At 50.0% G+C, this 18,444-nt stretch overlaps 1 protein-coding gene across 1 annotated transcript in view; it reads left to right on the forward strand.

The window, feature by feature from the left end:
• The window catches only part of ADGRG7 (adhesion G protein-coupled receptor G7), an 86,847-nt gene that overhangs the window by 16,177 nt on the left and 52,226 nt on the right, over positions 1-18,444 (forward strand). Inside the window, exon 7 of the mRNA XM_075333108.1 lies at positions 15,638-15,774. Coding sequence (XP_075189223.1) covers positions 15,638-15,774 — 137 coding nt within the window. The remainder of the gene's footprint in view (positions 1-15,637; positions 15,775-18,444) is intronic.

Genomic DNA, 18,444 nt, shown 5'->3' on the forward strand with positions numbered 1-18,444 from the left:
AAGAAGAGGGGAGGATTTGAGCGGCCGGAACATGCCGCCCACCTCCTTCCTTCCTCCTTTCCGATGGATGCAGGTGGGATGATGTTCGTCGTTCCTGCGGTGTCACACACAGCGTTGTGTGGTGCCGCAGGAACGACGATCAACCTGCGGAATGAAACACCAACAACATTATGATTTGGAGCGACGTGTCAACGATCAACGATTTTTGCCATTTTTTGCGATCGTTGATCGTCGCTCCTAGCTGTCACATGCTGCGATGTCGCTAACGACGCAGGATGTGCATCAGAAACACCGTGACCCCGACGAGATATCGTTAGCAATGTCGCAGCGTGTAAAGCACCCTTTAGTCTGCTTGTCTTCAGCAAACTGTTTGTTGGCTTTCTTGTGCATCATCTTTAGAAAAGGCCTCCTTCTAGGAGGAAAGCTATGCAGACCAATTTGATGCAGAGTGCGGCGTATGGTCTGAGCACTGATAGGCTGATCCCCCACCCTTGTAACCTCTGCAGCAATGCTGGCAGCACTTATACGTCTATTTTGAATAGACAACTCCTAGATATGATGCTGAGCACGTGCACTCAACTTCTTTAGTGAACCATGGCGAGGCCTGTGCTGAGTGGCTTCTGTTAAACCGCTGTATGGTCTTGGCCACCATGGTGCAGCTCAGTTTCATGGTGGTGGCAATCTTCTTATAGTCTAGGCCATCTTTATGTAGAAAAACAATACTTTTTTTAGATCCTCATATTTCTTTGCCATGAGGTGCTATGTTGAACTTCCATTGACCAGTATGAGAGCTTGTGTGACCGATAAAACCAAATGTAACACACCTGCTCCCCGTTTACACCTGGAGACCTTGTAGCACTAATGAGTCACATGACACTGGGGAGGGAAAATTTTCACTTAGGGGTGTACAAATTTTGTTGTCAGCGTTTTTTGACATTAATGGCTATGTTTTGTGTTATTTAGTGGGCACACCAAATTTACACTGTTATACAAGCTGTACTCTGACTACTTTACATTGTATCAAAATGTCCTATCTTCAGTGTTGTCCCATGAAAAGATATAATATAATATTTACAAAAATGGGAGAGGTGTATTCAGTTCTCTGATATACTGTACCTTTCAAACATAATGTAAAAAGGACACTCTAGAAAAAATGTAGAATATCAGATTGCACTCACCATGATAAAACACAACTTTATTCAGAGTACATTAAATCACCAGGCAGGATTGCATGGCAAGAACGCAGGGCGCACAGACAATAGCCATTTTGCGTGCTCCACAATTACCGGTAGCGTGTGGAGGACGTGAAATGGCTGTTGTCTATGCGCCCTGAGTCCTTGCCATGCAATCCTGCCTGGAGATTTAATGTACTCTGAATAAAGTTGGGTTTTATGGATGGTGAGTGAGTGCAATCTGATTTTCTCCTTTTTTTCTTGAATGTCATGACTTTTTTTCTACATATGTTGCACCACATCCTCTTTTTTTGTTACCATTTGGGTTTTTTCTCTGCGACACTGAGTGTTTGTGTAAAAAGGACAGTGGGGTGCTCTGGTAGTTGCTGCGGGTATCGCTGTAAGGCCGCAGTGCAGCTCTGGTTCAGCACTTTGCATTACCGCCTCCGATCCACTACAAGGGAAAGGTTGCTGGGATTTGTGGTGCGGGACACTTACTTCAAGGCCAGAGGCCAAGACTGGTACTAGCTTCTTCATGGCCGTCTCACAGCTGCAGACTGCAGCAGGCCCCAGTGTTGCCAAACACCACACAGAGACGAGATTCTTCTGAACCAAAACTTTCTCTTTACTTAATGTTGCGGGCGGGGTCCGCTTCCGCTTCTCTCTCGGGAGGCCTGCTCGGATCCGGGTTCGCTACTGCGGCTTGAGTGGTGACCGGACCCGGGCTCGCACAGCCGCCCGTCCTCACAATAGTTGGAAAGGGGATATTTACAAGGGAGATTGTCTGTGACGCCACCCGTGGCTTGCGGTGAGGGATGGTGACACCGCCGCTGCCTGGTGATGGGGCGCCCGGGGCTGATGGAGTGGGGCAGCAAGATGGGATCCCCTCCACGGGTAGGGGATGTGTAGACCCGGGGCCCTGTGTCGGAACACGGGAGGAATGGCTGCTGGAGGTGGCACGCTGGACCGGACCGGGGGACAGTGGTGTACTCACAGTTCAATAATTTCACAAAAGTCCAGTAGCAAACCAAGTTGCCAGAGGCCGGCTGACTTTGGAGGATGCACTCGGGTCCCGCACCCAGGCTAATAAGCAGATAACCCTTCCTCCTGCACTTTGTGTTTCCTTCTCTTTTGGATGACTTTGCATGGAACGGAGAAGTCCACTCCCGGTTCTATTTGCATTGGGAGTAGAGATGAGCGATACTCGAGGTTTACCAATTTCATGTTCGAGTGATTTTGGGGGGTGTTTGAGAGGCTCGACGAACTTGAGCCTTTTGCTAAAAGCTCGACAGTTCAAGTAGCGTTCGAGAATGGTTCGATCAACAAAAAGCCTAGCTAGTTAGTAGCTGGCTTTTCACTGTAATAGTGTGAGTTACTGTGAATCACGCTATTATCAAAATTCAGTGTATAGTGTGCAGGGGGGGGACGGGGTTTAGATCAGTGCTGCTGTTGAGTGCTGAGATAATGCCGATCGCCATTTTTTTAAAAAATATTTTCCCCTAACCGCGTGTACAGTGGGGCGGGCCAGGCTGTCAGCAAATCACAGAGACACACAGTGCAAAGTGGATTTTTGCCAGACAAGCAAGGGCATGTGTCATACGCTGTGCATGTCACATGTCCTTGCCTTAGAAGACACGGCCATTTTCCCCGTCGCCGCCATTATCTGTCTGCTGCTGGTGGGTGACAGTCACCGCAACCGCTGCTGCTGTTTCTGCTGTGTGCGCTATATAGATACAGTGCAATCTACACAGCGCTTTAGGGATTAGGGACTACTAGTTATTTCAGCCCTTTTCAGGGCTGATTTACAGGCGTTCATAGCCATAGCTGCTAGGCAGGTCCGTGCAAACGCTGTGTAGTGCTTTAGATAACAGCGTCTGCCTACCTCAGCTCAGGCAATTCTGCTGCATTATTTCATTAGTAGGGATAGAAAGTGAGGCTTCCTTTGCTGTCCACCGACCCACATCACCTGTGCATTCTACCCACCTGCCCATTTTTGCCACGCTATTTTATTTACCCAAAGAGCTGACACTTTTTATGCCATCCTAAAAGTGTCTGGAATACTAAGTTAGTGTTCCTTTGCTGTCCACTGACCCACAGCACCCGTGCACTGTACCCACCTGCCCATTTTTGCCACGCTATTTTATTTCCCCAAAGAGCTAAAACTTTTTCTGCCATCCTAAAAGTGTCTGGAATACTAAGTTAGTGTTCCTTTGCTGTCCACTGACCCACAGCACCCGTGAATTCTACCCACCTGCCCAGTTTTGCTACACAATTCTAATTGCAAACTGTGCTGCCACTGTTAGGGGCATACTAAAATTGACTAGGATAGTCAGTGTTGGTTCTTCAGCTGTCAATAAATCTAGACCACCTCCGCATTGTACACACCTGTCCATTTTTAGCTACATAATTCTAATTGCAAACTGTGCCGCCACTGTTAGGGGCATACTAAAATTGTCTGGGAAACTACCTTAGTGTTCCTTTGCTGCCAATCACGGTACAGCACCTGTGTATGGTACACACCTGTCCATTTTTGCTAAGGAATTCTAATTGCAAACTGTGCTGCCACTGTTAGGGGCATACTAAAATTGACTGGGATACTACCTTAGTGTTCCTTTGCTGCCAATCACGATACAGCACCTGTGCATGCTACACACCTGTCCATTTTTGATACGCAAATCTAATTGCAAACTGTGCTGCTACTGTTAGGGGCATACTAAAATTGACTGCGATAGTCAGTGTTGGTTCTTCAGCTGTCAATAAAGCTAGACCACCTATGCATTGTACACCACCTCTCCATTTTTGCTACAACATTTTAAGTGTCCAATCTTGTTGCTAACAAAATGAGTGGCAAAAGGACAGATGCTGGTGGAAAGGGGAACAGGCGTATTGGAAAAGGAAAAAAAGTTTGTGTCCGTCGGGTAGGTGGGAAAGCTACATTAACATCTGCTGAAGAAAGGCCATCTTCCAGCAAAAGTAAGATGTCTACTACTTTCCGTGGACAATCGGATGTGCTACCTTTTTTACGGAACCGAACAACTGTAACAAAGGTAGATGATGCACAAAAAAAGAACATGCTTGAATGGATCTCAAGTGCTCCAACAAGTGACCTCTCCTCCACCTCAACTTCAACATCCAAAAAACAGTCCTCTAAGTTGTCATCCCAATCGCACTTGCTTTTTCCCAGCTCTCAAGTCTCCACCCACCCTGCAGAGTATGGTGTAACAGAGATGGCTGAGTCTGCAGAGCTGTTCAGTCACACTATAGCCTGGGAATCAGAGATCTGCTCCCAAGCTACAGTGAGTACAGAACAGGAAATGGTCTGCAGTGATGCCCAGAAGATTTGTGACTCAGATTCAGGCCCTGATGACCACGTTTCTGAGCATAATGTAGACCCTCATTCCCAAACTGTAACACCTGTTGGTGGAGACAATGAGGAATATACTGATGATGATGAGACGCAGATACCTGATTGGGATGACAACTTGACTATTTAGTCAGGGCAGGAAGAGGTTAGGTCTGAGGGCGAGAGGAGTGCAAACACAACGCTTGATGATGAAGTTCTAGATCCTACTTACTGTCAACCCACAGTCAGGCACTCGAGGAGGTCACCAGAGGTGGTGGAGGAGGATGCGACTGACGACGAAGTTACCTTGCGCCCTCCTGGACAGAGTCGGAGTACTGGAATCACGTCAACAACTGCATCCTCAGCCACAACTCTGCCTCTGAGCACAAGTCGGAGTGGCTCTGCAGGTCGCATAGGCTGTATGCCTTGCCTAGCCTGGCCCTTTTTTGACATCGCAAAAGATCTCCCAAATCATGTGATCTGTAAGATTTGTCTCCAATCTATAAGTAGAGGCCAAAACCTCACTAGTTTGACAACTTCTTCCATGAATCGTCACATGAATAACAAGCATAAGTCCCAGTGGGAAGCTTACCGTGCTACAATGCGGGCTAGCGGAGCGGGCCAACCACCGTCTGCCCCTTCAACTGCATCCGCGCGCTCTACATCCTCTATGACTGTGGGGACAGCTGTCACACATGTTTTTCCACGGAGACCTTCCACCTCTTTAACCGCAACAGGCAGTTTGCTTGGCAGGTCGTCAGTTGGTTTGGAAGGGGAAACAAGTGCTGGTGCACAGCTCTCTCAGACATCAAGAGCACCAACTTTGGATGAAGGCAACATCATGTCTCCGCCTGCACTTTCCTCAGAGACCCGCAGTTTTCCAGGGACACCCTACTCCACACCGTCTCCAAACACCAGCCAGATCTCGGTCCCTCAGATGTGGACCAATAAAAGGCCATCTCCTCTGAGCCATGACAAAGCTAAGAGGTTGACTTTCACCCTCTGTAAGCTTTTGGCTACCGAAATGCTGCCTTTCCGCCTGGTGGACACAGAGGATTTTCAAGACCTTATGTCAGCCGCAGTGCCCCAGTACCAGATGCCAATTGCCACTACTTCTCCAAGAAAGGTGTGCCTGCGCTACACCAGCATGTCGCACAGAACATAACCGCTTCCTTGAGAAACTCTGTGTGTGACAGGGTACATTTCACCACCGATACTTGGACCAGTAAGCATGGACAGGGGCGTTACATGTCGCTGACTGGTCACTGGGTAACTATGGTGAGAGATGGAGAAGGGTCTGCTGAACAAGTCTTGCCATCCCCACGACTTGTGCGTCAATCCTCTGTATGTAGAAGTTCCTCCACTGCTTCTGCCTCCTTAATCTCGTCTGGGTCCTCCACCTCCGCCCCAAGCCTGCCTGGTCAGGCCACCTGCATTGTAACTGCGCACAAGGAATCCTGCACACTTCCTTGCTATGCTGGCAGCAGAGCTCAACGGCATCAGGCAGTTTTTACCTTGAAATGTCTTGGAAAGTAGAGTCACACAGCTGAGGAGTTGTGGTCAGCTCTTGCGAGCGAGTTTCGTAAATGGTTGTCTCCACTCAACCTGCAGCCAGGGAAGGCAGTGTGCGACAATGCTGCAAACCTGGGTGCGGCCCTTTCCCGGGGCAAGGTGACACATGTGCCTTGTATGGCTCACGTGTTGAACCTTGTTGTCCAGCAATTTTTAACTCACTATCCCGGCCTAGATGGGCTTCTGCACAGGGCACGGTCACTCTCTACTCACTTCCGCTGTTCAACCGCCGCAGCTGACCTGGAGCGATGCAAGTCGAAGTCTTTCGTCCTGACGGTTCATCGCCTGAAATGCGATGTGCCAACACGCTGGAATTCGACTCTCCACATGTTGCAGCGACTGTGGCAGGACCGTCGAGCCCTGCTGCAATATGTTATGACATATAGCCTGGGCCAAGGAGATGCAGAGGTGGGGCAGATCACACTGCTGGAGTGGTCTCAGATCAAGGACCTATGCACCCTTCTGCACAATTTCGACATGGTGACGAATATGTTTAGCGCTGAAAATGCCATTATCAGCATGACAATTCAAGTCATTTACATGCTGGAGCACACGCTAAACACTATTCGGAGTCAAGTGGTGGGACAACAGGAAGGGGAGGAAGTACAGGAGGATTCATATGCGCAAGGGATACCAACATCTACAAGGTCCAGACGTTTAGCATCACCAAGGTGGCAAGCATGGGACGGTGGGGGAGAGGGATTAACAAGGGCGCATGGTAGCAGCCGAAATGTTGAGGAAGGTGCAGGAGCCCAGGAAGAAATGGAGGACTAACTCTTGATGGACATGGAAGACTCAGCAGATGAGGGAGACCTTGGTCAAATTTTGGTTGATCGAGGTTGGGGGGAGATGTCAGAGGAAGAAAGCACGGTTATCACCTCACCGCCACAAACACAGCGAGGACTTGGTCCGCATGGATGTGCAAGACACATGAGCGCCTACTTGCTGCACTACCTACAACATGACCCTCGGATTGTCCGAATTAGAAATGATGATGACTACTGGGTTGCCACACTATTAGATCCCCGGTACAAGTCCAAATTTGTAGAAATAATTACAGCCATAGAAAGGGACTCACGTATGCAGCAGTATCAGCAGAAGCTGTTACTCAATCTTAGCTCGGCTTTTCCACCAAACACCAGTGGTGCATGGAGTGAATCTCCCAGTTGTAACTTGCCAAACATGGGACTGTCTCGTCATTATCAGTCAAACCGTAACAGCAACACCGTATCTGGTGCTGGTAACAGCAATTTTACTGAATCGTTTCATAATTTTTTTAGACCATCCAATGCAAGGCCACAAGAGACAAGAAGTCTGACACATAGTCAACGACTGGAGAGGATGATACAGGAGTATCTCCAAATGAACATCGATGCCTTGACTTTGCAACTGGAGCCTTGCTCATTTTGGGCTTCCAATCTTGAAAAATGGCCTGAGCTCGCCACTTACGCCTTGGAGATCTTGTCATGTCCCGCAGCCAGCGTTGTCTCGGAACATGTCTTCAGTGCTGCTGGGTGTGTGCTGACAGATAAGCGCACGCGTCTGTCCAGTGACAATGTGGACAGACTAATGTCGCGGGTGGAGGGGACGTGCTAGCTACGCTCGGGTCCGGGGACTTCTGCTGCTGCTCGGTGGCTCGAGCGGTGGGCCGGACCCGGGGACTCGAGCAGCGCTCCTCGCCCACGAGTGAAAAGGGGGTGGTTTGTTTTGGGAGATAGTTTGTTATGCCACCCACGGGTCGTGGTGATGAGGGCACCACCGCTGCTGGTGACGGGGATCCCGGGAGCGATGGCAGGGAGCAGCTAGGATGTTGTCCCCTCCTTGGGTAGGGGTTGGTGATCCCGGGGCCCGGTAGTGATACGGGGAGGCAGGATAGCTTAGGTGCAGGGTTGCAGGGGCAGTGCGGCGTGGTGCCGGATGGCACTGTTGTACTCACTCAGGCAAAAAGTCACAGAGGCTCTGGTAAACCAAACGGCTGGATGGATGGGTCCTGTAGCCGGCTGCAGTGTCTTTGCTCTCCCCGGACAGGTTGATGATTGCTATCTTTCCCTGCATCTGTGTAGAATCTGTTGACTCCGATGGTTTCCCAACGGTAGTCCGCTCCCCGGAGTATAGGTACCGTTTTGCCTGCAGGCGCTGGCCCTTGGATCTCTAGCCTGTGGCGTTGGCTGTGTATCCTCACGGTGTGGACTGTTGCCCTCTGTCGGGTCTTGGGTGTTAGGAAACCCTTGGGGTTCCGGTCACTTTCGGATTTGACTGTTGTTGGCGGCTCCAAGCCTAGTCGGGGTCCGATGGCCCTGCCTTTGTGCTTAGCTTCACTCCGCTCCCCGGTTCTGTACCGGCGGGCCACCGCCCTACCCCGGTCCTACGGTTCCACAGAGATCCACTAACTCCTGCAGACGGCCACCACCATCTGCCGACCTTGCTGACAGTGCCTGGGCTCCTACCCAGACACTAGCAGTTTCTCCACTCCACTTCCACTCAACTCCAAAACTCAACTAACACTCCTCTCCTTGAGCTCCAAACTGCACTAACCAACTACTTTTTCCCACCTCAAGGCCTGTGAACTCCTCAGTGGGTGGGGCCAATCGCCTGGCTCCGTCCCACCTGGTGTGGACATCAGACCCTGGAGGGAGGCAACAAGGATTTTGTTTGACTGGTGTTACTATCCAGGGAAGGTGTGTGTGTGGTGTTATGTCTGTGACTACCTGGCTAGTCCAGGGTGTCACATTCCCCCTTGGTGAAATGCTGACCGTCCGCGGGCTGCCTGTCCATCACCGGTTTTATTTTTCTGAAAAGATAAATAACAAAGAACAGTATGCATTTTCAAATCTTCCCTTACGGGAGGCTCAGCACTTTAACGTTGCAAACATTGGTAAAAACACTTTTAATAATAACGGATGGGTTCATGTTCCTCCGCTTCCCCACCCAAGCAACCTAAACCTTGATGCTGCCCCTAAAAAATGGGCAGCACCCCTTTTCCCCAGTCCGGAAGCAGGAACTCGGTTCCAGGTCACCCAAGCGGGAACGGTTACGGTATCTCGCACCCGGCTGTCATTTCGGGGGATGCCACGTCCAGGGGGACCCCTGACCCCCGGAGGATGGCCACCGGTCCTGATGGTGGCCGGACCCCAGCCTGCTCTGCTGCGGGTCCTCCCTCCAATCTGCCTCTCCGGAGGTGGTAATGGAACAGCCCAGAAAATTATTTACAAAACCACAAGTTCGTGGTTGGCCTGCAAGTTCTCGGCCTTGTCTCTTAAAGGGCTAGTAGAAACACATAGAGTCCCTACGGGGACAACTTGTCTTCCAACGGACGGTAGAATCAACTTGTTGAAAATCAGGTTCCAAACTCGGATGATTAATATTCATTCATTCACTATTTAACTGAAACACGGTGCTGAGGGTCCCAACGGGGACAACTGGGTTGCAACGGTGGACCGCTGCCATTATTTGAGGTCGCCTTCCTCATACACCTCCTCCAACTCGACCTCCGGATGGCACGGTGGGGGAGGGGACTGGGACCGTATCTGGACACCGCTGCCTTCCCTCTGCTTCACATCTAGGGCAAACCAGCCCCTCTCCCCGCAATGTCGGGTGTAGGTCACCAGGTCGCCTGGTTGCAGGTCACGACCCGGGTGGCCCGTTGGCAGATGGGAGTTTACATCCCGGCGAGCCACAAATTTCTCGGCCTCCAGGCCCGGTACATAAACGAAGCCATATCCCCACTGAAGGTCAAACCGTCTGACCTGGCCCTCATGGATCGGGCCCCGCACCTGGAAAGTGGCATTGCGCAGATTGTCCTTTTCTCTTATGGTGCAAGCCAGCACCTCGGACCTCTGCTGCTCTCGGGCGGCAATCTTGCGGCCCAGCGGGTTCGGTTCCCTGTCCCAGTAGGGGGCGTTTGCATGCCCCTGTGAGCGGGTCGGGCCCTGCTGGACCTCCCCCACACCGGCCACGACCGGTACTCTCTTTGGGGGGTCCTGTTGTGACGCGGCCTTGGCTGCTACTTTGCAGTGGCGACCCGGCGCAGCCTCAGCCGAAGCGTGGGGTTCAGGGACAACAGGCCTCACCTGCTGGGCCTTCCTGCCCGCGGCTTCCACTTCTTCCGTAACCGGACGGACTGCCGGAGCTGGGACTGTCTTGGGTGCGGCCGCTTCCGGGGCCGACGGCTTATTTTCGCGGACGGGCACCTCCCGCAGGATCTTCCATGGCAGTGGGAGCGGTGCAGGCCGTTCACTGGCAATGCCTACAGTCTGGTCCTCCAGAGCGGACGGGCTGAACTCTGCTACCGGTGTTGGGGGCAGCGGGCCTAGTGGCGGGGCAGCAGCAACCGGTGCAGATGGCAGGGGAGGCAGCAGGGTGAGCGGACGCAGACCGGGCCCCTCAGCCGCAGCGACCAGTTCTTTAAGGACACAGGGGCGTGGGTCGCTTACCCGCTCCTCCAACACTGTCTCCACCTCGCGTCTCCGCACGGCTGCCGCCACTTCCACCATTTCGGCCACCCATCTCTCCATTAGGAATCGGACCTGGGCCTGCAGGCGGCAGCACATTTGCGCGGTCCGGGCTTCCACCCATGCCGCTGTTCCTGGCGTGGGCACCGGGATCTCAGCGTTGCCAGACGGGACGGACATAGTGGCGCTTGTGCTTCCAGGAACCGGATGTGTAGCAGAGTCCTGGCGTCTCTGCTCTTTATACCTTCGGTTACATCAGGTACACCTGCACCCGCCCCCCCTTGGTTCTTTCCAGCATTTCCTACTTCTGGGGGCGGGGCTTCACTTTCGCGCCGTCCATGCTCGGGGAAGACGCTCGAGCGGGAAATCTTCGCGCCAAAGATGACGGAACTTCAAATTTGTCGGCCGGACGCCGCCGGCGGGGACTGCAAGGCGCACTTCTACCGGTAGGTAGATTGGTTCTATCCTGTTCATGACACCAAGTTGTCGCGGGCGGAGGGGACGCGCTCGCTACGCTCGGGTCCGGGGACTTCTGCTGCTGCTCGGTGGCTCGAGCGGTGGGCCGGACCCGGGGACTCGAGCAGCGCTCCTCGCCGACGAGTGAAAAGGGGGTGGTTTGTTTTGGGAGATAGTTTGTGACGCCACCCACGGGTCGTGGTGATGAGGGCACCACCGCTGCTGGTGACGCAGATCCCGGGAACGATGGCAGGGAGCAGCTAGGATGTTGTCCCCTCCGTGGGTAGGGGTTGGTGATCCCGTGGCCCGGTGGTGATACGGGGAGGCAAGATAGCTGGGGTGCAGGGTTGCAGGGGCAGTGCGGCGCGGTGTTGGATGGCACTGTTGTACTCACTCAGGCAAAAAGTCACAGAGGCTCTGGTAAACCAAACGGCTGGATGTACGTGTCCCGCAGCCGGCTGCAGTGTCTTTGCTCTCCCCGGACAGGTTGATGGTGACTGTCTTTCCCTGCACCTGTGTAGAATGTGTTGACTCTGATGGTTTCCCAACGGTAGTCCGCTCCCCGGCGTATAGGTACCGTTTTGCCTGCAGGCGCTGGCCCTTGGATCTCTAGCCTGTGGCGGTGGCTGTGTATCCTCACGGTGTGGACTGTTGCCTTCTGTCGGGTCTTGGGTGTTAGGAAACCCCTGGAGTTCCGGTCACTTTTGGATTTGACCATTGTCGGTGGCTCCAAGCCTAGTCGGGGTCCGATGGCCCTGCCTTTGTGCTTAGCTTCACTCCGCTCCCCGGTTCGGTACCGGCGGGCCACCGCCCGACCCCGGTCCTGCGGTTCCGCAGAGATCCACTAACTCCTGCAGACGGCCACCACCATCTGCCGACCTTGCTGACAGTGCCTGGGCTCCTACCCAGACACTAGCAGTTTCTCCACTCCACTTCCACTCAACTCCAAAACTCAACTAACTCTCCTCTCCTTGAGCTCCAAACTGCACTAACCAACTACTTTTTCCCACCTCCAGGCCTGTGAACTCCTCGGTGGGTGGGGGCAATCGCCTGGCTCCGCCCCACCTGATGTGGACATCAGACCCTGGAGGGAGGCAACAAGGATTTTGTTTGACTGGTGTTACTATCCAGGGAAGGGGTGTGTGTGTGGTGTTATGTCTGTGACTACCTGGCTAGTCCAGGGCGTCACACTAAAGTTCATCAAGATGAACAAGTTATGGATCCGCAAGGACTTTACTACCCATGTGTCATCCTGGGGAGAGTAAAGGCTGGCGTATTTTGGAATGTGCTTGATGCAAATCTACCTGTCAAGTTTGCAACTGGGGCACAAGTGATGCCACTGAAGTGGTGTCTGTGGGGCCCAATTTTTGGAAAAAAGGGAGACTCTGCTTGGAGTCCCCTTGCTGTGTTTTTTAAAACGAGCCATGGTTCAGCAAAGACTTTGCTACCTACCCCGGTGTCATCCTGGGGACAGTTAAGGCTGGCATATTTTGGAATGTGCTTGATGCAAATCTGCCTGTCAAGTTTGCAACTGGGGCACAAGTGATGCCACTGAAGGGGTGTCTGTGGGGCCCAATTTTTGGAAAAAAGAGAGATTCTGCTTAGAGTCCCCTTGCTGTGCTTTACATGATTTTAGAAGGGCATGACATGCCTATATCTGTGTCTCCTCCTCTTTTTTCTCGTCCAGCTGTTTTGTTTTCGCATGAGTATATGTCCTTGTCACTTGCCCATGTGTTTGTGGTGTCTTGGGAGTTGTTTGTCACCTTTTGGACACCTTTGAAGGTGTTTTCTATGTGATTTTGTGTTTGTGTTTGCCTCTCATTGTTTTCAAATGGGTTCGAGAGGTTCGTCTAGCCGAACTCCAACGCGGCCTCCGTTCGACGAACCGAACTCAAGCCTTTAGAGGCTCGTTCATCTCTAGTTGGGAGCTGTGGCCTGCGAAAGCTGACCCTTGGGATTTTAGTGGGTTCTTGATGGACACTCTATCCCCCACGTTGGGCTTCCGTTTCGCTCTATCTGGGCAGTGAATTTGGACAATGTCTGGAACCTTGTCCCTGATAAGAGAAAAAAAGGAGAAAGACGTTGCATCACCTGACATAGGTGCTCAGGAGAAAAACTCCGGCACACTATATGTTTCCCAAAGGGGATTGAAGTGAAACAAAAGTAGTTGATTTAAAATCCTTTTCTTTTATTTATTGTGCAGAAGTGAAAAGTGCTGTACAAAACAGAAGGTCCGCCAGGTTACAACGTTTCGGCCCAAGGCCTTCTTCGGGTCGGACAGACTGGATATAATATTACATGTGTGACAAAGCAAAACAAAACAAAACAAAAGGACATCCATCAATATGGTTATACAAGCATATATGTCATATTAACATAATTAATATAATTCAGTACGGAAAGGTAAAGAGGAGACAACAGCAGAGAATCAGATGCAGGACATCAAGGGTAGCAAGAAAAATTGGGTAAATCTATGTCTCAGGGGGAAGTGGTCATTCTCATATGCTCCATATGTATATGCAGTGGATAGGCATTGAATGGAGGTAAAAAGTGTTTAAAGAGTGAGACACAGTGGGTAGGAGAGCTCACCTAGACTCAACCGGAAACACTAGTTAGTAAAGATGTAAGGTACATGCATGCGTTATCGACCTGTTATGAAAAAGGTAAGCAAATGACTTACATGAGATATCACAGGTTAAAAATATATAGAGGGGGTACTTTGCACACTACAACATCGCAAGCCGATTGCTGCGATGCCGAGTGCAATAGTCCCCGCCCCCGTCGCAGCTGCGATATCTTGTGATAGCTGCCGTAGCGAAAATTATCGCTACAGCAGCTTCACATGCACTTACCTGCCCTGCGACGTCGCTCTGGCCGGCGAACCGCCTCCTTCCTAAGGGGGCGGGTCGTGCGGCATCACAGCGACGTCATTCGGCAGGCGGCCAATAGAAGCAGAGGGGCAGAGATGAGTGGGATGTAAACATCCCGCCCACCTCCTTCCTTCCTCATTGCAGCCGGGACGCAGGTAAGGTGACGTTCCTCGCTCCTGCGGCTTCACACACAGCGATGTATGCTGCCACAGGAACGAGGAACAACATCGTAACATCGGTCCTTCTGAAATTATGGAAATGACCGACGCTACACCGATGATACGATTTCGACTCTTTTGCGCTCGTATAAAAAACGATTTACACACTACGATGTTGACAGCGACGCCAGATGTGCGTCACTTTCGATTTGACCCCACCGACATCGCACCTGCGATGTTGTAGTGTGCAAAGTACCCCTTACATTTAAAGCACCACTCCAGTGGTGAAATAAAAGAAATGCTGTAGTTGTGCTTTAAAGGGAATCTGTCTGTAGATTTTTGCTCCCTCATCTGAGAGCAGCGTGATGTAGGCAAAGAGCCGCTAAATCCAATGATGTATCACTTAGATTACTGGAAGTTCTGAGACAGAAATTTTAGATATAGCAATGCAGCAGAGCTGAGAAAGCTGACCCCACCCACACCAGGCTCTCTATAGATAATGTCTATAGACAGTGAACTGCTAATTACACCAAGGGGCATGCCAGTCTAGCTGACCTCAAGTTTACCTAGTTTGGCAATGATAATCTCCTGAAGCTAAAACTTGCAGATAAACAACAGTACGAACAGACAGACATCACTGAAATCTGTGTGTTAACCCGTACAGCATGCTGTCGTCAGATTACATATTAAATACCTGCTGATAGATTCACTTAATAGGGTTCTTTGTTTAAAGGGGTTGTCCAGGCTTGGCGTTCAAGTCTGTATTTACTTAGTGTGACTGCAAAATTATGAATCTTAAGGGTATGTGCCCACGATTAGGACTCAATGCGTACTGGACGCAGCGGGTCATGACTTGCGGGGCCGCTAGTCTCCCCTGCAGGAGAACACAGGAGACTGCAGCTGCTCGTACCCATGATCAGGGTTCAGTGCGCTGCAGTCTCTCGCTGGTGTTCTTCCTATGGATAATGCATGTGATTCCGCAGCAAACAATTGACATGCTGCGGTCTGGAAAGCCGCACCACAGGTCAGTTTTTGCTGTAGAAAAAACAAGCACAGTGGGCACGGGATTTCTAGAAATCCCATCCATTATGCTTGTACTGTAGAACACAGCATTTTGGACGCAGCTGAAGCATACTGTGTCCAAAACGCTACAAACACTGATCGTGGGCACACCGCTTTACAGAGCGCACACTGTGCACTGTCATGATTCTGGTGCTGGCAGTGAGAGGTCAAAGGACTACAAGGAAGCAATTTGCATACTTTCAGCCACATTCCAACTAGATGTGTCTAGCCTCTCTCAATGAACTTGAATTTAGCAAGACTGCGCACATTTAGTCTGCATGTGACCGCACGTATGCATATTTGCAGTCACATACCCGCCTGCTCCCAGGGTCGGCACCGGAGAATCCTGACAGTGTGCACATTGCACGTTGTGATGATTCACAAGTGATATACAGTGATAGCAGGCTTTCAACCCGAGCCTGACGAATGCCTTTAAGCCAAGTTATATTTTGTACAATGGGAATCTTGGGAACTTTGAATGTTCACGGCAAATGTTGGAAATGAAAGAAAACTATTTGCATTGCCAAATAACTTTGTTTCTGACTTTCAATAGTTTAACCAGGACAATGGAGGCGCTTTCTGTGAACAACATTAGACCTGTTTTATCCGTGGTGCAGCCCAGTGTTGCCATTGAGAAACGTCAGCTGTCTACGATGGATTTCAATGGAATCTCATTTATGTCATTAAGAGGTATAACTCATTATTCAGTAAGATCCTTATTCATTCTATAGGTAGAGAGAGCTGTCAATCCCTGAATAGTAACACCTTCTAGACCCAGAATATGCAGAGAATAAAATAAATACAAGATACACAAATCTTTTCTCAGCAAACCTGTACAGTCATGGCCAAAAGTTTTGAGAATGACACCAAAATTATATTTTCACATGATCTGTTGCCCTCTGGTTTTTAATTGTGTTTGTCTGATGTTCACATCACATACAGAAATATAATTGCAATCATATTATGAGTACCAAAAGGTTAAATTGACAGTTAGAATGAGTTAATACAGCAAGTCAATATTTGCAGTGTTGACCCTTCTTCTTCAGGACCTCTGCAATTCTCCCTGGCATGCTTTCAATCAACTTCTGGACCAAATCCTGACTGATAGCTGTCCATTCTTGCATAAGCAATGCTTGCATTTTGCCAGAATTTGTTGGTTTTTGTTTGTCCACCCGTCTTGATGATTGCCCACAAGTTCTCAATGGGATTAAGATCTGGGGAGTTTCCAGGCCATGGACCCAAAATCTCTATGTTTTGTTCCATGAGCCATTTAGTGATCACCTTTGCTTTATGGCAAGGTGCTCCATCATGCTGGAAAAGGCATTGTTGGGCGCCAAACTGCTCTTGGACAGTTGGGAGAAGTTGCTCTTGGAGGACATTCTGGTACCATTCTTTATTCATGGCTGTGTTTTTAGGCAAGACTGTGAGACGCAACCCCACACATGAATCGTTTCAGGATGCTTAACAGTTGGCATGAGACAAGACTGGTGGTATCGCTCACCTCTTCTTCTCCTAATAAGCTGTTTTCCAGATGTCCCAAACAATCGAAAAAGGGATTCATCTGAGAAAATGACTTTACCCCAGTCCTCAGCAGTCCACTCCCTGTACCTTTTGCAGAATATCAGTCGGTCCCTGATGTTTTTTCTGGAGAGAAGTGGCTTCTTTGCTGCCCTCCTTGAAACCAGGCCTTGCTCAAATAGTCTCCGCCTCACAGTGCGTGCAGAAGCACTCACACCAGCCTGCTGTCATTGCTATGCTAGCTCGGCACTGCTGGTAGTCCGATCCCACAGCAGAAACAGTTTTAAGATACGGTTCTGGCGTTTGCTGGTCCTTCTTGGGCGCCCTGGAGCCTTTTTGGCAACAATGGAAGCTCTCTCCTTGAAGTTCTTGATGATGCGACAGATTGTTGACTGAGGTGCAATCTTTGTAGCTGCGATACTCTTCCCTGTTAGGCCATTTTTGTGCAGAGCAATAATGGCTGCACGCGTTTCTTTAGAGATAACCATGGTTAACTGAAGAGAAACAATGATACCAAGCACCAGCCTCCTTTTAAAGTATCCAGTGGTGTCATTCTTACTTAATCATGACTGATTGATCGCCAGCCCTGTCCACATCAACACCCACACCTGTGTTAATGGAACAATCACGAAAACAATGTTAGCTGCTCCTTTTAAGGCAGAAATGCAATGATGTTGAAATGTGTTTTGGGGGTTAAAGTTCATTTTCTTAGCCAATATTGACTTTGCAAGTAATTGCTGTTAAGCTGATCTCTCTTTATAACATTCTGGAGTATATGCAAAATGCCATTAGAAAAACTTAAGCAATAGACTTTGTAAAAATTAATATTTGTAGCATTCTCAAAACTTTTGGCCATGATATAACAATCCACTTAGGATAATTTATTTTGGGCAAAGAGAATTGAGCCTTGATCATTAAAGAGCTGTAAAACATAATGAATCATGTGGATAGAAAGTGAAATGGTTAGATATGATCAAAGAACTGCAATAAATTACTATGTAATAACATATGGTAATTCTACCAACATGAAGGTGAAGAGCAAATCAAAGAACAAGCTGCTACTAACAGGAAAATCACAAAAATAATGTAAATGCAAATAGAATGTTGTTGAGGATTCTGGGGAAGACGTGTTTTATGCAGGGTTTAAATTAGTAAGAAGCCTCATTGTATTGTGACAGCTAACATAACACATGAGCTTTGCAGCTGTTTAGTATAATATATTTCTTAGGGCTCTAGAAATTCTTGTTCGAAAGGTGAGAGCCTGATTCCAGCAATGTGTCACTTACTGGGCTGCTTGGTGCAGTTTTTATAGAATCTCTATTTTCTCTGCAGTGCTCAGAATGCTGAGCTGTGTATGATTCCGTCCACACCCCTGATTGGTTGCTTACTGTGTACACTGTGTATTATTAGCAAGCTACCGAGGTGTACTGCCCCCGTGCCAACGGCCGAGCCGCTCAGATCCGGAGCCGCGGTGGCTCGAGGGGTCTCCGGACCCAGGGGGTTCGTGCAGACACTCGAATTCAAAAGAGAGGGGATAAGTATGTACAGGGGATGTGTAAGTTCGTGACGCCACCCACGGTTCGTGGTAACGTAGGGGACCACAGCTGCTGTTGGGGAGCCCGGTGGTGATGGTGTAGCAGCAGAATGTTTAACTCCTTCGTGCGTAGGGGGTTTGTGCCCCGGGGCCCGTTGGGTGTTGGTGACTGGGGTGGCGTTGGGTAGAGGAAAAGGGGCTTTTCATCGTATTCACTCAGTCCAAGAATAACAACTCCGACAGCTTGTAAACCAGAATTCTGAGCACCACTGCAGCATCAGCATAGAGGGAGCACGTGTGGATCCGTG

Source organism: Anomaloglossus baeobatrachus, chromosome 2, assembly GCF_048569485.1.
Source record: "Anomaloglossus baeobatrachus isolate aAnoBae1 chromosome 2, aAnoBae1.hap1, whole genome shotgun sequence".
NCBI classification, from domain to species: domain Eukaryota; kingdom Metazoa; phylum Chordata; class Amphibia; order Anura; family Aromobatidae; genus Anomaloglossus; species Anomaloglossus baeobatrachus.